This window comes from Zalophus californianus, chromosome 2 (assembly GCF_009762305.2).
Source record: "Zalophus californianus isolate mZalCal1 chromosome 2, mZalCal1.pri.v2, whole genome shotgun sequence".
Lineage (NCBI taxonomy): Eukaryota > Metazoa > Chordata > Mammalia > Carnivora > Otariidae > Zalophus > Zalophus californianus.
In genome coordinates this window covers 147439602-147460852 of record NC_045596.1, presented here as the reverse complement: position 1 = coordinate 147460852, position 21251 = coordinate 147439602, and the positions used below count along the sequence as shown (strand labels likewise).

At 39.9% G+C, this 21251-nt stretch overlaps 1 protein-coding gene across 2 annotated transcripts; it reads left to right on the top strand.

Annotated features, from left to right (window-relative positions):
* The first annotated feature begins 2569 nt into the window (after positions 1-2569).
* Positions 2570-5356, top strand: HMGB2 (high mobility group box 2). Of its 2 annotated transcripts, none has more exons than XM_035726249.1 (5): positions 2570-2788; positions 3377-3545; positions 3845-3990; positions 4062-4236; positions 4810-5356. In XM_035726249.1, the coding sequence occupies exons 2-5, from the start codon at positions 3396-3398 to the stop codon at positions 4969-4971; spliced, it is 633 nt and encodes a 210-aa protein (XP_035582142.1). In that variant the 5' UTR covers positions 2570-2788; positions 3377-3395; the 3' UTR covers positions 4972-5356. The 2 variants fall into 2 exon arrangements, with proteins under 2 accessions (XP_035582142.1, XP_035582143.1); XM_035726250.1 differs by having other exon boundaries at positions 2634-2788; positions 3381-3545.
* The last annotated feature ends 15895 nt before the right edge of the window (positions 5357-21251 follow it).

Sequence of the window (21251 nt, the reverse complement as noted above, 5' to 3'; positions counted from 1 at the left end):
AGGCAGACCCTTAACAATCTGAGTCACCCAGGTGCCCCAAGAAGGCTTAATTTTAGAAAACAATCTTATTTTCCCATTTAGAACCATAACAGTAGTAGACACAAGAGAAAGACCTTTAGGGGCGCCTGGGTGGCTCAGTCAGTTGAGCATCCCACTCTTGAGCCTCTGACTCTTGATTTCAGCTCAAGTCTTGATCTCAGGGTCCTTGGGATCGGTGTCTAGGTTGGTACCGCGCTTAGCAGGGAATCTGCTTGAGGATTCCTCTCTTCCTTCCCCTCTACCCCTCCCCTGGCTCTCTCTCTCTCTCAAATGAATGAATCTTTTTTTTAAAAAAGAGAAAGACCTTTAGTATTATGTCTTTATAGGACATTTTAGTTTTCTGATAAAGTTATAACAGTATGCCAGGTAATTCATAATAGTGAACCAAACCTCTTACGTATTTAGCCCATCTTTACAGAACCAAATTTGGTACTAGATTTTTTGTATGTGCTACCAGATTTTGCATATAGTTTTTATTCCAAAAAGAAAAAAGGGTTTTTCTATAACCAACGGTTGTCTAGATCTCACTTAAACTTTATCACTTCACTGTGCTTTTTGATGTTACTTCGAGGCCAGGAAGTACAGCCTAAGAGTGAAGTCTTAGCATCCAACGTAAAAGCAGGTTAAATACAGAAATGTTTTCCTTTTCTCCACTGTGATGGAGTAAAGAATGGAAATTGGTGTGGGAAGGGTTGTTTCCTTCTGAGGACTGTGACCGAAGATTCCAGGCCTCTCTTCTTACCTTGTAGATGGCCAACTTCTTCCTGTGTCTTTTCACATTATCTAACCTCTGTGCCTTTCTCTGTGTCCAAATTCTCCTATAAATTTTGTAAGGACACCAATCATTGGATTATGAGCCTACCCAACTCCATATGACTTCCTCCTAACTGATTACATCTGCAGTGACCCTATTTTCAAATAAGATCACAGTTACAGCTGTGCTTAAAAAGCACATACAAATCCAAATTTGACAAATCATACTATATTATTTAATAGCAATAAACATTATACATTATACATTTGTTTTTAAATTCAGTGGCATTAGCACATGCACAACGTTGGGCACCCAATTTCCATTTCCAAGGAAAAAATCATTTTTAAAAACCTTGTTTTCATTAGTAAATCTAGGTAAAGAGCTGCTGGTTTTTGAGTTATTGACCAGTTACTGAAGACAAACCAAACAGGCACACACAGTCTAACAAATGCCAGTGAATTTACTGAGAAAATAAGACAGAATATTAAAATCTGTTGAAACTGTCAGTGCAACACGGGAAAAAATAGACCTCAAAACTAAATACAACACAGAAATAGCATACTAAGGTGTCAGTGAAAGTCCTGCTGCTTTGGGAAAAGCAGCTTGTGATGCTAGTAAGCAGTTAAGGGTAGCTTTGGTGCGTTCTTTCCAGACACTGAAATGAAGGTTCTTAATCTGGGCCTGGAGGAGTGTGTAAAATGCTGCAATAGGCACTTGGCGTATATAAGCAGTGGGGAGTGGGGGGTGGGGAGCATTCATTGCTTTTATGGGGATCTCAAAAGGATCTTTGATTTAAAGACGTTTTTACATTATCATATAAGAGGGACGAGACAGTGAATATCTAGGTGACAAATAAGATAGCCAAAGGTGGGCAGTGGCCGGGAATCGATTTCTCAGCTCAGCGCTGGTGCGAGGGTGAGCCAGGGCCCAGCCAGGCGGTCGGGGAATCCCGAAGCGGAGGCAGGGGGCGGAGCCAGGGGAAACAACACCCGCCCCTGCCCCTTCGGGACCCCAGGGCGCCCTTGTTTACCTCCGGGCATTGGACACCCGAGACAAAGGGGGAAGGGAGGGAGGGGCCTTCTGAGGGAAACTCCACCGGCGGGAAACGCCTTACCGAAAGATCTTTTGGTAACACCACACGAGAGGCGGGAACAGCTGCCCTCCCGCGCCCCCCGCGGCCCTTCCCACGTTCCCCGCCACCTCCGGGCTTCCTGGGGTTCTATCGTAGCCTCAGCGGCAACGGGCGGAGCTGGGCAATCGGCCCGCAGGGCAAGCTCCTCAGCCTCTCTCCATTTGTTATTCTTTGGACGTGACAGAGGAGACACTGTAGGGTTACACGGCAGAGCGACTACAGCTCCCAGGAGGAGACAACGCTCTAGGGCCGAGTTGGGGCGGAAGAGAAACACGACCTGGACAGTGGTCAGAGAAGGGGTAGGGCGATCGGCTTGTTACCTCAGGATCTGGAAACCCTGCCGACTCCGACCCCTTAACAACCCTGTTTCCCGACTTGGTATTTTTTTTAAATCTGGCGGGGCTTTCCCTTTCAGGCCAACCACTCCCCCCGTTTACCGCTCCAGCCAGTCAGCGTCAGGCCCGCCATTTTTCAAACCCTTTTCCCGCCGCCAATCAGGATCGAGCAGTACATTCCTCTCCTGACCGGTTCTAACGGGTCTGGGAGTTAACGACCTGGGCGACCCACCGAACCTGCTAGGCTGGAGCTGGAGGGACGGGCCTGCTGAGACACCGGCCAATCGGAGGCCTCCGTGGCGATAGGGCGGTGCCTACGGGAGTTTGAATAATCACCAGAGCCAATCAGAGAGGCGGGGGTGTGGCCTGCGTCCCGGCTCGTCAAGTTGCCGTGGCGCGGAGAACTCTGCAAAACAAGAGGCTGAGGATTGCGTTAGCGATAAACCAGTTCACGCCGGAGCCCCGGGAAGGAAGCGCCTCTGGTGGATCCGGCCTCTCCGCGGGACTCTGAGAAAAAGCTACCACCAGGCAAGAATCCCTTTCAGCCCCTTCGTGTTCGTGGGCCTGCCGTTCCCCCTTTCCTCATAGCCTCCTGGCCGGGCTGGGCACGGTGGCTCTCGGGGTTCGACCCGGCGAGCGGAATCTGGGGTGCGGGGCCGGCGAGGGCCAGGGACTGTGGAGGGCTGGCGGTCGGGGCCCCGCGGGAGGGCGGGAAGCGCGTCCGGGCCTGGTTTCAGTCATTTTTTGAATGTCGGTCGCGAGGCGACAACTCTTTGGGGCCGGCGACGTGGAAGCCGGGGAAACATTTCTGTCAGGAAAAGGGTTTCGACGGCGCCCCTGGCGTTCCCTTCCTCAGCCCGGGCCTGGGCGGAGAGCGGGCGGCGGGTGGTGGCGTTTCGGGCCTTCGGGAGCGACGCGGTGATCGCGCGTGAGGAGATCGGCCGCGGCTGTTGTGGTGGGTGCTGGGAGGAGGGTGTGTGCGCGGAGGCGGCCGCCCGGGGCGGGCTGGCGGGGGAGCCTGGCGCTGGCCGCCTTCCTCGCGAGAGGGGGCGGGCGCGTATTTGGGCGGGAAGCTGAGCCCCGCCAGCGTCCACCCACCTCTCCTCTCCCCACTAGGTAGACGCCGTCTGTCACCATGGGTAAAGGAGACCCCAACAAGCCGCGGGGCAAGATGTCCTCGTACGCCTTCTTCGTGCAGACTTGCCGGGAAGAGCACAAGAAGAAGCACCCAGACTCCTCCGTCAATTTCGCCGAATTCTCCAAGAAATGTTCGGAGAGATGGAAGGTGAGACCGGAATTCGGAGAGAGCTAAGGGTTTTTCAGGTGTGTTTTTTTTAGGCTATAGGACCTTAAAGGGGGTAGGTAACTTGTAACCTTCAACTTGGCGACGGTGGTGACTTCGTCCAGGTATTTTGTTTTGAGTTTGGGGCAGACAACCTTGGGTTTTCGTTTACTTCCAAGACTGCGGAAAGTGAAATGCTGCTAACCAAGGAAAATGTGGCCCTTAAGGATGATCTTGATCTTTTTTGGATGCATGTAGTTTGTAGTTTTGCTGTACTTTAATTCCTCCTTTCATGTCCATAGACCATGTCTGCAAAGGAAAAGTCAAAATTTGAAGATATGGCAAAAAGTGACAAAGCTCGCTATGACAGGGAGATGAAAAATTATGTTCCTCCCAAAGGTGACAAGAAAGGAAAGAAAAAAGATCCCAATGCTCCTAAAAGGCCTCCGTAAGTTCATTTTCAAATCAGTCAGACTGCCCCGTATTTTTCCAGTTTATTAACTCGTTGCTTTCTTTCAGGTCTGCTTTCTTCCTGTTTTGCTCTGAACATCGCCCAAAGATCAAAAGTGAACACCCTGGTTTATCCATTGGGGATACTGCAAAAAAACTGGGTGAAATGTGGTCTGAACAGTCAGCCAAAGATAAACAACCATATGAACAGAAAGCAGCTAAGCTAAAGGAGAAGTATGAAAAGGTACGTTGTCTCTTTTAAAGCCAGGATATTTTCTAAACAAGGATGTTAGAAATAGGTATGAACTATAGAGTTGGGAAGTTTAGTTCTTCTTGTATTTATGGTTGTCAGCTCTATTTGGAGAAGGTCTAGTGAAAATTGTACATTTAAGAATGTAAGCTAATTGAAACTTCCTTTCTTTTGACTGAAACCAGTGTTTGTAGCTTGGTAGATTCCTGCATATAGACTCATTTGTAGTTCTGGGTCTCTCAGTTTTAAGAAATGGAGGGCCAAATACTTTGCTTTATGTAGATGTGCCTAAAATTTGAGGGGGTGGGCAATACGAGGTAAATGGACATTGATAGTGAAAATTCTGACATCTACAACACCTCTGTTTTACATCATTAGCTTTTTAAAGCCTAGAGAACAAATGCTCTCAGGGCTGAGTTATGAGACTCATGAGTTATGAGACTGAAATACCTCTTTGGACAGTCATTGGGGTTATTGGTCAATAATCTTAGATTGTTTACAACCTAGTGGATTTTACAGTTGAGTAATGACACCGGATGCTGATTTTATTTTTTGACAATATTTCAGGATATTGCTGCATATCGCGCCAAGGGCAAAAGTGAAGCGGGGAAGAAGGGCCCTGGCAGGCCAACAGGTTCAAAGAAGAAGAATGAACCAGAGGATGAGGAGGAAGAGGAAGAGGAGGAAGAAGATGAAGATGATGAGGAAGAGGAGGAAGATGAAGAATAAATGGCTGTCCTGTAACGATATGTGTGGAGTGTGCGTGTGTGCTCAGGCAATTGTTTTGCTAAGAATGTGAATTCAAGTGCAGCTCAATATTAGCTTCAGTATAAAAACTGTACAGATTTTTGTATAGCTGATAAGATTCTTTGTAGAGAAAATACTTTTTTAAAAATGCAGGTTGTAGCTTTTTGAGGGGCTACTACATACAGTTAGATTTTAAAGCTTCTGATGTTGAATGTTTCTAAATATTTAATGGTTTTCTTAATTTCTTGACTTGTGTATTGTAGCACAGCAAACTTGTAGGAATTAGTATCGATAGTAAATTTTGGGTTTTTTAGAATGTTGCATTTTGTTTTTTAAAAAAATTTTTGTAATAAAATTATGTATATTATTTCTATTGTCTTTGTCTTAATGTGCTAGGTTACTTTTCACTGTAAAAATACTCAAGGTCTGAAACCACATCAAATTTTTCTTGTATTTCTGCCTGATAGTTCTCAGTCAGACACAGTTGATTTAGTAAAATGTTTGGTTAAAAGAAAGTTAAACATGCCCATATTCTAATTTACAAAGTATTCTTTAAGAAATAGATCTGGAATTTATTGAACTTCTAAAGTTGGTGCAGTTTTACAAAATGAGGTTTTTTTTTTCTTGACATTGCTATTCATTTATTACTAACTTGTCCCTTGGGTTTGTTTTTTTTTTTTTTTTTAACTGACTCTGTCTTTAGGGAAACTTTCTCTTTAATATTAATATGAGGCAAAGAAGCTAATACGGTGAGTATATACCTAAAAACATAAATTTTTAAAAAACATCTTTAGTAACAGGTTAAATTTTCTGTTGATTACGAACTAGTTCAAAATAGAATACCAGAATGAATTTTGGGTTATATCTTTAAAAATTATTTTGTGGTTTTAAGCTTTAGAATTTTGGGTAACCTTAAGAAAGCACTTGAAGTGGTTATTGTGATCTGCCATGACTAAATTTCACTAGGATTTACATTTATTGAGGAAAGCAATTAATTTGAGAAATGCTCCTTTGAAGGAGTTCCTTCTATTTGAATTAAGATTATTATTTTGAACAGTTATCAGAGGCTTCTAGTGAAAGTCAACCTCTTTTGGCCAAGTGGTGACAGAAGAAACCTATTTGTTGATTGTTTTATAGCTAAACCTGACAATCCTGTTTACCTATCAATCAAGTTTTAAAATAGTCAAATTCTTACTACCCAACCATGGGAGTTTGGTTATCTGCCTTATGCCATACTTGAGTAAGTTTTTGGTAAGGATTATATCATTAAACAGGAAATACCAAAGTTGTGTTAAATGGAAGTGATGTATTACTGTAATTACCAGAGCAAACAGACTCAAAAATCTGTAGACTTCTGACTGCCTTCTTAATCTTATACCAGTAGCACATTTTGGAGCTTTTGATGCTCAAAATGCAAACAAATTTATATTTTAAAAAATAATTTCTGGTTTGTTAAGTGGCTTAATAGTGCCAGAAATTAGGGTAGTGTATTTTAGAGGCATAACCTAGGTCTGGATCCCAGTTCCCCTACTCTATAAATACTAGCTTAATGAACTTTATTTTTGACATTATATCTCCCCATTTGTCATATGAGGTCAGTACCCACTTCAGAGCGTTTTAATGTTAAAGAAGAGAGTTAAAACTATAAACTACATGCATAAAGAGATTTTAAATAGTTGAAATAGGGTAAAAGTCTTGTTTCCTTCAGGATTTCTAAATCTATAAATTTTAAGACCCATGAGGCAGACCGATCAGATTTGTCATCTTTTTGGGAGTTTTTGTGACTGCTTTAACTCGGTTATTTTATATAAAATGCTTTTTGTGTCTAAGCTGAGAACGACTCATTCTTAAGAGTGGCTCTGGAATAAGTTCAGGATTTGGGATGAGTCATGTTTGATATTTTTAAGTGTAGATCAAGACTTCAAATCTCTGAAAGATTGTATCAGTAAATTTTCAAGACTAGGTTACTTTAAGGAGTGGTTCTGTTGGAAGCAAATAGGGTAAGAATTAGGTTCCATTCCAGACCAGCTGGTACATGGAAGTGTTTATGAAAACTCCCTTTTTTTTTTCTTTTAAGACCTATGTCATATCTTAGTGATACAAAATGTAAAAGAGCTATGTGGTGGGTAGTCTGTCTTTTTTTGATTCCCAGCTACCTGGTTCTCCCAGGAGACAACCACCATAATATGATTTATCCTTCAAGAGAGACTTGAGCACAAAGCATCATATACACAAGTGGAAGCTTTATGTAATGATCTGTCCCTTATTCTCATCATTTTAGAGAATGTTCTATCAGTACAGTACAACACAGCTGACGCTTTCAATAGCTGGCTGCATAGTGTATCCTATTGGATAGATCATAATTTAATCCATTCCCAAAAAGTAGTTGTATTTTTTTATGGACAATATTTCCATGAATATCCTTGTATGTGATTTCAAAAAATCATAACAAAAAGTTTATGCATTTTAAGATTTGATGATTATAACCATTAAGACCTGTACAGTTGACCCTTGGAACAACATGGGGGTTATGGGAGCTAAACCCTGCCCCTCACGCTGTTGAAAATCTGCATATAACTTAGGACCTCCCCAAAACTTTACTAAATAGCCTGTTGATGAGAACCTAAACTGGTATTATTAATATGGTCAATCAACACATTGCATGTTATATGTATTTTATATTGTATTTTTAAAGTAAGCTAGAAAAAATGTGTTAGAAAATCCCAAGAGAAAATACATTTACAGTACTGTAAAAAATCCATGTGTAAATGGACAGTGCACAGTTCAAACCTACTTTGTTCAAGGGTCAACTGTACTTGGTATATGCTGGAAACCTCTTATGTTTTGTTAACTTATTAAACCCTGCCAAAATTGCTGTCACTAGAAGTTGTAGTAACACATAACGCACAGCAATGAATGTTATAGAGTGTCTTATTTCCTCATCTCAGCAACATAATAGTTATCAAACTTTTTAATCATTGCTATTTTGATTTATAAAAAAATGGTTCCTCCTATTAAAAGTTGAGCATATTTTTATGTTTAAGAGCCATTTGTTTTCTGTGGTCTTCTGTCTCCTGGGTCTCTGTATTAGTAATTGTGGAGATTAAGGAAAGTGACCCTTTGTGACTTGCATTGTAAATATTTTTCTCCTTGTCAATTTCCTTTTGAGTTTATGATGTTTTCTTTATGCAAAGATTTATGTAGACAATTTTATTAAATCTTTAGTGGTTTTGAGAGGCCTTTTCCACTCAAAAGATTATAAAAATTATCTGCTTGCTTTCTTTTAAAAAATATTTAATTAAATCTTTGATCCTTCTGGAATTTATTTTGGTCAAGGACTCAGGTAGGGGCTCAAATTTATTTCTTTCCAGACGGCAGCTACTACTTTTGGTCTTTTTATTTGTAAAAGCTGGATTAGAAGATCCTAAGGTTTCTTACATATTGGAGCAGTCAATTGCAAACTTGCTCAATAGATGACAGTATGCCTTTTTGTAAGTATTTAGTTTTTAAACAGCTTTATTTACTGTAAGTAGTAAATCATAAACTTTTCTTAGACTAGTACAAATACAGCATTATCTTAAACCTGACTATTACTACATATGTCACTAAAAATGTTTTACAAAGCAGCAATGATTTTATTTCTTGGAGAATAGCAAGAAGAAAGATAAAGGAGCTGTTAGGTCACTGCATAAGATCCAATCCTTTTAAAAATATCTCTGGAAATAACCCATTTTTGGACTTGTTCTCATGAGGTTCCTATTGGAGACTATGGCATTTTCAGAGAAAGGTAAGATTGGCAGAAAATGCAAAGATCTATAGAGTGTAGACAGGGAAAAGGCTGGCTGTGGTAAAGTGATGAGCATACAAGAAAGTAAGCTCTATGAGGGCAATGAATTGTTTTAAATTTTGTATAATGTTCTATACCCTGTGCCAGAAATGTAGTAGGTACTCTACAGTTATGAACAAATATGCCCAAGATAAAGAGGGCAGCTACTATTTAGCTCAGTCCTGTTGTTGGATGGAAATGTGGGCCTAGGATTCCCAAATACCCCAAAATCTACATATTTTTTAGAAAGTGAAATCTGAATCATAAATGTTGGCAATGAATTCAAATGTCAGGTTCAAAGAAAATGTCTACAGGTAAGATTCTACCCAAGGGTTACGAGTTTGCCAATTCTGAAAATAGGTAAATGTAAGATAGTTAATAATATTTACTTGAGTTAGGACTGTTAGTAAGTTTATGTATGCCTTCCAGCTACGCATTGTTTTTATAGTTGTATAAGAAACTTCTCACCCTGGCTGGAAACTCTGACTCATCTTTTAGTAAATGTATATATAGACATTGTTTCTGAGGTCTTAATGGAATTTCATTGGGCTTCTGAGCTTCTCTTCAGGATTTATAGTGCAGGCTTTTCCCTTAGTGAGCCTCATCCTAGGAGTTACCACATCTATAGAATAGTGGACTCAGGAGCACAGTTAGAGTGTCACATTTAAAGAAAAGTAAAATAACTTCTAAGCAACATGGAGCATCAAACTTCAGAACTGTAAATGATCTTTGTATCAACCGATCCAGTCTCCTTCCTTCAGGAAGATATGGCAGTCAACTAGGACAATCAGTATCCTAGGGCAGCAGGTAAGATAATAAAACACTAATTCATTTACATATGTTATTCTTTCATTTTTCATTCTTCACATTTTTCCAATAAAGATGAGATGGCTTATACAAGGGATAAAGTACAGACGGGGCACCTGGCTGGCTCAGTTGGTAGAGCATGAGACGCTTGATCCTGAGGTCATGAGTTTGAGCCCCACGTTGGGCATAGAGATTACTTAAGAAAAAATACAAAGGGAAAAACAAGGTTATGAAGGAGATTAAAAGCGAGGAGATGAGCTTACACTTGAAACTTGGATTAGAGTTTGAATAGGTCTCTGTTTCTTACTGGTTTGGTAGCATCAGACAAATCATACAACCTTTCAATTTCTTCATCTATAAAATTAGAAATTTTGAAGATTAAATGGAATATATTTAAGACACTTATCTGGGTGGCAAGTGATAGTAAATAATGTTAGCTAAAAGAATACATACCAATATGTATGAGTTAAGATAGTTGCTATGTAAGAGTATCAGATTCAGTTCTGAGATTTTTTTAATCTTTTTTTTCCATCATGGTAATTCTACTCCTTAATCATCTATATCACCCATCCCTCTACGCATCTCCCCTCTGGCAACCTTTAGTTAAGAGTCTGTTTCTTGGGGGGGCGGAGCAAGATGGCGGAGGAGTAGGAGACCTAGATTTCGTCTGGTCTCAGGAATTCAGCTGAATAGGGATCAAACCATTCTGAACACCTACGAACTCAACAGGAGATCGAACAGGAGAGTAGCAACAACTCACTGAACAGAGAAGCGACCACTTACTGGAAGGTAGGACGTGCGGAGAAGTGAATCCGAGGCGATATTCGGGAGGATAAACGGCGGGGGAGGGGCCTCCGCCGGCCGCTTCTGGCAAGTGCTAGAGCCGCGGAGCACAAAATCGGACCTTTTAAAAGTTGGCTCGGCGGAGGGACGTCGCTGCAGTGGCTAAGCGGGGGGTGGAATCCTCCCGGGACAGTGTGGTCTCAGGACCCTTAGGGTCACAGAGAGACCGGGGGTGCCTGAGTGCGGCAGAGCTCCCAGGTGTCGGGGCGGGGAAGCCGGCTGCAGATACGGAGCAGAGTCGCGGGCTCTCAGCTCGGGGTTGCCATAAACTGTGATCTGCGGCCCAGTCGGGGCACGGCTCCCCCAGCAAGGACCCAACAAGCAGCAGATCTGGGGAGACTCCCCTTCCTTCCCGGGGAGGAGCGGTGCGGGAACGCACTGCAGGGATCTGCTGGATTTGGAGACTCCGAGCGGGGTCGGGTGCCAGAGATAGCAACGCTCGATCACAGGCCGGGTGAGCATGGAGAGCGGCCGGAGACCGGGGACACGGGAGTGACTGCTTTTCTCTGGGGGCGCACTGAGGAGTGGGGCCCTGAGTTCTCGGCTCCTCCGGGCGGAGACTGGGAGGCCGCCATTTTCGCCCTGGTCCTCCAAAGCTGTGCCGAGAGCTTGCAGGGAACAAAAGCTCCTGAGAGCAAACTGGAGCAGCTTCCTTAGCCCGGACCGACAAGGGCGGGGCAATTCCGCCTCCGGCAAAGACATTTGGAAACCACAGCAACAGGCCCCTCCCCCAGAAGATCAACACAAACAGCCAGCAAGCCAAGACCAAGTTGATCGATCAAGGAGAATAGGAGAACTCCAGCGCTAGGGGAATACTGCACATAGATTCATGGCTTCTTTTTTTTTTTTTTTTTTTTTTTTTTTTTACCATGATTCATTATTTCATCAAAGTTAATTTTTGTTGACTTTTTTTTATTTTTCTTTTTCCCTTTTTCAACCAACATCTTATAAATCCCTTTTTTTAAAAAAAAAAAAAATTTTTTTTTTCATTTTTAGAGTCATATTTTATCCCTTCATAGTAGTTATCCTTGTTTTTGGCATATATATATAAGTTGTTCTCTCTTTAAAATTTTGAGGTACAGTTTCTTCTAACAGATCAAAATATACCCTAAATCACTAGTGTATGGCTTTGTTCTAGTCTCCTGCCTGATCACATTCTCTCCCTTTTTCCTTTTTTTTTTTTTCCTTAAATCTTCTTTCTTTTTTCAAACAACTTATCTTACCAAGTCCTTTTATAAAATCTTTTATAATTTTCATCTTTACAGTCATCTTCCATCCCTTCATTGTATCAACCCTTATTTTGTACATATATGTCTTTCTTCCTTTAAAATTTTAGGAGGCACTTTTTTCTAACAGACCAAAATACGCCCAAAATCTAGTGTGTGGCACTGATCTATGCACTAGCCTGATCATATTTGATCATATTCTGCCTTTTTTGAATTGTTTTGTTTTTGTTTTTATCTTTTTTTTCTTTTTTTTTTCTTTTTCTCTTTCTTTTTTCTTTCTTTCCCTTTCTTTTCCCCTGGTTTCAGGTCTTTTCTGATTTGTATACAGTATATTTGCTGGGGACGTAGTAAACCTGTTAGCCTTTTGTTCTCTCATTCATCTATTCTCCTCTGGACAAAATGACAAGACGAAAGAAATCACCTCAGCAAAAAGAACAAGAGGTAGTACCGTCAGCCAGGGACCTACTCAATACGGACATTAGTACGATGTCGGACCTAGAGTTCAGAATCATGACTTTAAAGATACTAGCTGGGCTTGAAAAAAGCGTGGAAGTTATTAGAGAAACCCTTTCTGGAGAAATAAAAGAACTAAAATCTAACCAAATCGAAATCAAAAAGGCTATTGATGAGGTGCAATCAAAAATGGGGGCACTAAATGCTAGGATAAATGAGGCAGAAGAGAGAATCAGCGATATAGAAGACCAAATGATAGAAAATAAAGAGGCTGAGAAAAAGAGAGAGAAACAACTACAGGATCACGAGGGCAGAATTCGAGAGATAAGTGATGCGATAAGACGAAACAACATTAGAATAATTGGGATCCCAGAAGAAGAAGAGAGAGAGAGAGGGGCAGAAGGTATATTGGAGCAAATTATAGCAGAGAACTTCCCTAATGTGAGGAAGGAAACAGGCATTAAAATCCAGGAGGCACAGAGAACCCCTCTCAAAATCAATAAAAATAGGTCAACACCCCGACATCTAATAGTAAAACTTACGAGTCTCAGAGACAAAGAGAAAATCCTGAAAGCAGCTCGGGAGAAGAGATATGTAACCTACAATGGTAGAAACATTAGATTGGCAACAGACCTATCCACAGAGACCTGGCAGGCCAGAAAGGACTGGCAAGATATCTTCAGAGCACTAAACGAGAAAAATATGCAGCCAAGAATACTATATCCAGCTAGGCTATCATTGAAAATAGAAGGAGAGATCAAAAGCTTCCAGAACAAACAAAAACTAAAAGAATTTGCAAACACGAAACCAGCCCTCCAAGAAATATTGAGAGGGGTCCTCTAAGCAAAGAGAGAACCTAAAAGCAGCAAAGAGCAGAAACGAACACAGACAACAGACAGTTAACAGTCACCTTACAGGTAATACAATGGCAGTAAATTCATACCTTTCAATAGTTACCCTGAATGTAAATGGGCTAAATGCCCCAATCAAAAGACACAGGCTATCAGATTGGATTAAAAAACAAGACCCATCAATATGCTGTCTGCAAGAGACTCATTTTACACCCAAAGACACCCCCAGATTGAAAGTGAGGGGGTGGAAAACCATTTACCATGCTAATGGACACCAAAAGAAAGCTGGGGTGGCAATCCTTATATCAGACAAACTAGATTTTAAAACAAAGACTGTAATAAGAGATGAGGAAGGACACTATATCCTACTTAAAGGGTCTATCCAACAAGAAGATCTAACAATTGTAAATATCTATGCCCCGAACATGGGAGCGGCCAATTATATAAGCCAATTAATAACAAAAGCAAAGAAACACATTGACAACAATACAATAATAGTGGGGGATTTTAACACCCCCCTGACTGAAATGGACAGATCATCTAAGCAAAAGATCAACAAGGAAATAAAGATGTTAAATGACACACTGGACCAAATGGACTTCACAGACATATTCAGAACATTCCATCCCAAAGCAACGGAATACACATTCTTCTCTAGTGCCCATGGAACATTCTCCAGAATTGATCACATCCTAGGTCACAAATCAGGTCTCAATCGGTACCAAAAGATTGGGATCATTCCCTGCATATTTTCAGACCACAATGCTTTGAAACTAGAACTCAACCACAAGAGGAAAGTCGGAAAGAACTCAAATACATGGAGGCTAAAGAGCATCCTACTAAAGAATGAATGGGTCAACCAAGAAATTAAAGAAGAATTAAAAAAATTCATGGAAACCAATGAAAATGAAAACACAACTGTTCAAAATCTTTGGGATACAGCAAAGGCAGTCCTGAGAGGAAAGTATATAGCAATACAAGCCTTTCTCAAGAAACAAGAAAGGTCTCAAATACACAACCTAACCCTACATCTAAAGGAGCTGGAGAAAGAACAGCAAAGAAAGCCTAAACCCAGCAGGAGAAGAGAAATCATAAAGATCAGAGCAGAAATCAATGAACTAGAAACCAAAAGAACAGTAGAACAGATCAACGAAACTAGGAGCTGGTTCTTTGAAAGAATTAACAAGATTGATAAACCCCTGGCCAGACTGATCAAAAAGAAAAGAGAAATGACCCAAATCAACAAAATCATGAATGAAAGAGGAGAGATCACAAGCAACACCAAAGAAATACAAACAATTATAAGAACATATTATGAGCAACTCTATGCCAGCAAATTAGATAACCTGGAAGAAATGGGTGCATTCCTAGAGATGTATCAACTACCAAAATTGAACCAGGAAGAAATAGAAAACCTGAACAGACCTATAACCACTACGGAAATTGAAACAGTCATCAAAAATCTCCCAAGAAACAAAAGCCCAGGGCCAGATGGCTTCCCAGGGGAATTCTATCAGACATTTCAAGAAGAATTAATACCTATTCTCCTGAAACTGTTCCAAAAAATAGAAATGGAAGGGAAACTTCCAAACTCATTTTATGAGGCCAGCATTACCTTGATCCCAAAACCAGACAAAGACCCCATCAAAAAAGAGAATTACAGACCAATATCCTTGATGAACATGGATGCAAAAATTCTCACCAAAATACTAGCCAATAGGATCCAACAGTACATTAAAAGGATTATTCACCACGACCAAGTGGGATTTATTCCTGGGCTGCAAGGCTGGTTCAACATCCGCAAATCAATCAACGTGATACAATACATTAACAAAAGAAAGAACAAGAATCATATGATCCTCTCAATAGATGCAGAAAAAGCATTTGACAAAGTACAACATCCTTTCTTGATCAAAACTCTTCAGAGTATAGGGATAGAGGGTACATACCTCAATATCATAAAAGCCATCTACGAAAAACCTACAGCGAATATCATTCTCAATGGGGAAAGGCTGAGAGCTTTTCCCCTAAGGTCAGGAACGCGGCAGGGATGTCCACTCTCACCACTGCTATTCAACATAGTATTAGAAGTCCTAGCCACAGCAATCAGACAACAAAAAGAAATCAAAGGCATCCAAATCGGCAAAGAGGAAGTCAAACTCTCACTCTTTGCAGATGATATGATACTGTATGTGGAAAACCCAAAAGACTCCACCCCAAAACTGCTAGAACTCATACAGGAATTCAGTAAAGTAGCAGGATATAAAATCAATACACAGAAATCAGTGGCATTCCTATACACCAACAACAAGACAGAAGAGAGACAAATCAAGGAGTCTATCCCATTTACAATTGCACCCAAAACCATTAGATACCTAGGAATAAATCTAACCAAAGAGGCAAAGGATCTGTACTCAGAAAACTATAAAATACTCAGGAAAGAAATTGAAGAAGACACAAAGAAATGGAAAAACGTTCCATGCTCATGGATTGGAAGAACAAACATTGTGAAGATGTCAATGCTACCTAGAGCAATCTACACATTCAATGCAATCCCCATCAAAATACCATCCACTTTTTTCAAAGAAATGGAATAAATAATCCTAAAATTTGTATGGAACCAGAAGAGACCCAGAATAGCCAGAGGAATACTGAAAAAGAAAAGCAAAGCTGGTGGCATCACAATTCCGGACTTCCAGCTCTATTACAAAGCTGTCATCATCAAGACAGTATGGTACTGGCACAAAAACAGACACATAGATCAATGGAACAGAATTGAGAGCCCAGAAATGGACCCTCAACTCTATGGTCAACTTATTTTTGACAAAGCAGGAAAGAATGTCCAATGGCAAAAAGACAGTCTCTTCAACAAATGGTGTTGGGAAAATTGGACAGCCACATGCAGAAGAATGAAACTGGACCATTTCCTTACACCACACACAAAAATAGACTCCAAATGGTTGAAAGACTTAAACGTGAGACAGGAGTCCATCCAAATCCTAAAGGAGAACACAGGTAGCAACCTTTTCGACCTTAGCCGCAGCAACTTCTTCCTAGAAACATCGCCAAAGGCACGGGAAGCCAGGGCAAAAATGAACTATTGGGATTTCATCAAGATAAAAAGCTTCTGCACAGCAAAAGAAACAGTCCACAAAACCAAAAGACAACCGACAGAATGGGAGAAAATATTTGCAAATGACGTATCAGATAAAGGGCTAGTATCCAAAATCTATAAAGAACTTATCAAACTCAACACTCAAAGAACAAATAATCCAATCAAGAAATGGGCAGAAGACATGAACAGACATTTCTCCAAAGAAGACATCCAAATGGCCAACAGGCACATGAAAAAGTGCTCAACATCGCTTGGCATCAGGGAAATCCAAATCAAAACCTCAATGAGATACCACCTCACACCCGTCAGAATGGCTAAAATTAACAAGTCAGGGAACGACAGATGTTGGCGGGGATGTGGAGAAAGGGGAACCCTCCTACACTGTTGGTGGGAATGCAAGCTGGTGCAACCCCTCTGGAAAACAGTATGGAGGTTCCTCAAACAGTTGAAATTAGAGCTACCGTTCGATCCAGCAATTGCACTACTGGGTATTTACCACAAAGATACAAATGTAGGGACCCGAAGGGGTACATGTACCCCAATGTTTATAGCAGCAATGTCCACCATAGCCAAACTGTGGAAAGAGCCAAGATGCCCATCGACAGATGAATGGATAAAGAAGATGTGGTATATATACACAATGGAATATTATGCAGCCATCAAAAGGAATGAGATCTTGCCATTTGCAACGACGTGGATGGAACTGGAGGGTGTTATGCTGAGTGAAATAAGTCAATCAGAGAAAGACATGTATCACATGACCTCACTGATATGAGGAATTCTTAATCTCAGGAAAGAAACTGAGTGTTACTGGAGTCGTTGGGGGGTGGGAGGGATGGGGTGGCTGGGTGATGGACATTGGGGAGGGTATGTGCTACGGTGAGCGCTGTGAATTGTGCAAGACTGTTGAATCACAGATCTGTACTTCTGAAACAAATAATGCAACATATTTTAAGAAAAAAGAAAAAGAAGAAGATAACAGGAGAGGAAGAAAAGGGGAGTATGTCAGAGGGGGAGACGAACCATGAGAGATGATGGACTCTGAAAAACAAACTGAGGGTTCTAGAGGGGAGGGGGGTAGGGGGATGGGTTAGCCTGGTGATGGGTATTGAGGAGGGCACGTTCTGCATGGAGCACTGGGTGTTATGAACAAACAATGAATCATGGAACACTGCACCAAAAACTAATGATGTAATATATGGTGATTAACATAACAATAAAAAATTAAAAAAAAAAAAAAAAAAAAAAAAGAGTCTGTTTCTTGGTTTGTCTCATTTTTTTTTTCCTTTGCACATTTGTTTCTTAAATTCCACATACATGTGAGATCATATGGTATTTGTCTTTCTCTGACTTCTTTTGCTTAGCATTATACTCTACCTCTGTCCATGTTGTTGCAAATGGCAAGATTTCATTCTTTTTTTTATGGCTGTGTGCTCATTGCTGTGTAATATTAATGAGTATTTAGGTTGTTCTTGGGGGTTTTTGCTATTGTAAATGGCAGTGCTATAAAAATTCCTGTACCAATTTCCTGGTATTCAAGTGCACTCCCCTCCAGTAACCTTCCCTGTGAATTCCAGCTGTCTCAGCAGCACCAAACTCTATTCTGTCTCCTCAGCTCACCAATATCACCACTGTTTGAGCTCCATTTTCCTGTGCCATGAACATGAAAAGTTCTCCCAGACAGCCAGACGGACATGGTAAACCTGGGGTTCACCTTGCATGCTTCCTTTCTCCCAAGTATCACAGTATGCTTTGCTCATTAGCCAATTCCTCAAAACAGCCCATATATTTTATCCAGTTTATAGTTTAGGACAGCAGGGTAAGTCCAATACCAATTACTATGTCATGGCCAGACATGGAACTCTATTCAGTTCAATTTTCTACTGTTTTAGTTTTAGTTTTGCTTTGTACATGTAAGCATTAATACAGTTGGAGTTTATTTGCACATATCAAAAACCTGAGAAATTTCATTTAAAGATAATTTAAAGACATTATCTTAAACATTATTCAAGATGCACTTAGTTCTATCCAAGTGTTAGATCACTAAAAACTATATCTTGCACATGCTATAAAAACGATGTGAGGTAGAGATTATTTATTCCCTATGGATAAACATTTTACCCCCAATTTAAGAAGAAGCATAACTTCTGAGCTTCGTTTCTTAATTTGTAAAGTGTGGGTAATGTTATCTCATAGATGAAACATAGGTACACACATGTAGCCTTTATATAGAGTTTGCAGTGTAGCTGTCTTCTGATTAAAAACAAATTTTAAGGGGTGCCTGGGTGGCTCAGTTGTTAAGCACCTGCCTTTGGCTCAGGTTATGGTCCCAGGGTCCTGGGATCGAGCCCCACATTGGGCTCCCTGCTCGGCGGGAAGCCTGCTTCTCCCTGTCCCACTCCCACTGCTTGTGTTCCCTCTCTCGCTGTGTCTCTCTGTTAAAAAAATAAAAACAAGTGTTAAGGCTTTGAAACCAGATAATAATAGCTAATATTTATAATACCCTGACTATATGCCAGGAACTATCCTAAGCACTTTATGTATATTCATACAATCCTAATAAACTCCCACAAAATAGGCACTATTATTTTCCCCAATTTGCAAATGGGAAAATTGAGGCACAGAGTTTAAGTGACTTTCTAAGGTTATATGAATAATTTGTAGTGGAACCTAGATTCACAACAGACTGGTCCACCATACTATATTCATTCAGATGAGTAGATTGTAACATCATTCTATTATGAAAATAAGGAGCCCTCCCCATCCCACCTCTCCTCAGATGTGGGCTCAATTATGGGCATTTCAGAATCTTAAAAATGAGAATTGCAAAAACAATTAGTGGATTTAGTTTAGAGTCCATCCTTCCTTTAATCTCAATTCCAGGACATAGTGGTCCACAAAAACCATTCTCTGTCCATTTTCCTGCAACTGACTGATTCTAATGAATGATATGCATTTTCATAGTACTTGATACTTTTTAAATCTGCTTTCACATGGATTAATTTTCATGTACCCAAATGACTGGCCTACTAGGGATCTGGCTCAGATCAAGTATTTATCATGTTTTCCATTGAATTATAAGTGGATTTTTTAAAAAAAAAAAAGTTAGATTCTGTCCAGAAATGAAGTATATTCCAAGATCCCTGTGAGACTGTATCTTAGGCTTCCTTTCTTTCTACTCACTTGATCTATCAGGCTGTAAAGAGTTTTGCTTTCAATAGGCAATTCTATAGTAGAATACACTGCCAAGAAAGATATATGTGCTGGGGTGGTTTTTTATAATTGGATAAGTGACTTCAAAAAAAAATTGCTATATATAGGCAACTAGAGACCAAAATAAACCTTTATGTTTCCTTCCACAGATAAGTAAACTCCAAGTATTCCCAGCATAATTATAACCAATATTCAAGCACATACTCAACATATAACTATAGTATATGATATTTTAGCTATTATGTTATTATATCTTATAAACAATAAAATCAAGTAATTATTTCAAGCATGCAGTGTTTGGACTTAGAAACGATTACGAGTACTGAAAAAACCCAATGGATTAAAATACAGTATTTTATTTTTTTCTCACCTAAAAAACAAGCAACCCAGATTTAAGATATACATAAACTTCTCAAAGTTATCCCTAATAAAATTTGAATATTTATACAATTTCTACAGAAACATACAGCGTATCAAAATCTGCATAAATCAAATTTATAAAATGTGTAGAAATGCATAGTGATATTATCAACTTACAAAGCAAGGATATGGGAATTATTTCCAAAGCAGCCTACAGTAGAAAATAGTCATATGGCAGCAGCTTCTGATGTTTTTCATGTTTGGTAAGGTTTCTGATTTCAATATATAGAATCATTTTCATAGAGTACCAACGAATTGCACAAAATACCCATTTAAAATTTACACGCACAGTTTATGTGCCACCTTTCTTAGGCCTATGCATAGTTAACAAGGTTATAATCTATTCAACAAGGAAAATGGAGCCTATTTGCAAAGACACAAGTAATTAAAGTACCAATTCTCTTAGTTTCCTTTTATAGTTGATTTATTTTGCAGTTGTATAAGCATATATAAATGTATTTCTTTTTAAACATCCCTAGAGATGCATGAAAGTTAAAATGGCTGATCACAGATCAGTAGCAAAATATAACTTGACAAGTCAAAATTACAAATAAAACTCTGTTCAGGATGTTTAACTCTGACTCTCCATATTTAAGAGCTAAGCTTGGAAGAAACAAATTTGTAGGCTTTTCTTCTAAACAAATGTAGATTTTTTTTCTTTCCTTTTTTAAGCTTTAATTAAAAATAGTTCCCTCTGGCAATAGTTTGTGAAATTCCTTTCTTGTAATGATACCATGATTACAGGATCAAAAATGCATAATTTCCTTGCCATTCCCCACTTCATCAGCTTTTTCCCTCTCTCTCTTTTTTTTTTTTTGTTGCACTCAGTGTAGCATTTTAATCTTTTGGGTAACAAAAGACTATGACTTAGAAATTAAAATTTAATTGACCACTTGCGCTATTTGGTTTTCCTATAGTAGGTACTATCTTAATAAATGTTGAAATCCAAACAAGCCTTCTTTTCACTGGAAAAATACTAATAGAAATATGCTTCCTAAAAAAAAAAAAGAAACACTAGGGAACTAACACCTAACCTAACAGAAGTTTATATCTGTTCATGAACTGTATTTTTAAATAGCCTTTTTTTTTTTAATTTAAAAAAATGTGCAGGGGATTTCATTTGGATGAAGACATACATGAAACATCCATTCACTCTTGGCTTCAGAGGTTCCACAGCTTAGGTTGTAATGCACAGGAGTTCTGTAAGGATTAATCTAACAAGGGCTTGGAAATTCTTACCTTGGTCAGAATGAACCCTGGATGTGTTTACAGTGGTATTTTGTTGTTTTTGTTACCCCCACACTTCAAGGTTTCAAAACCGAGAATTAATTTTCTGTAGTGATAGGTATAAGGGAAAAGTAAATCCCAGATGTCAGTTGACAATTTTTCTCTAGTTGGTAGACCCCCTTTGCTATCTTAGGAGTCAGTATCAACAGAGAGCGTTGGGCATGCCAGCGAGTCAGGGAGTTAATGCCATACAATTTTCAATCCTATGAAATAGCCTTGGA

Bases quoted from the DNA above. Each gene is read 5' to 3' on its own strand.
- HMGB2 (XM_035726249.1), top strand. From the start codon at position 3,396: ATGGGTAAAGGAGACCCCAACAAGCCGCGGGGCAAGATGTCCTCGTAC. The intron at 3,991-4,061 runs GTAAGTTCATTT...GCTTTCTTTCAG, and splicing joins AATGCTCCTAAAAGGCCTCC to GTCTGCTTTCTTCCTGTTTT. The intron at 4,237-4,809 runs GTACGTTGTCTC...ACAATATTTCAG, and splicing joins TAAAGGAGAAGTATGAAAAG to GATATTGCTGCATATCGCGC.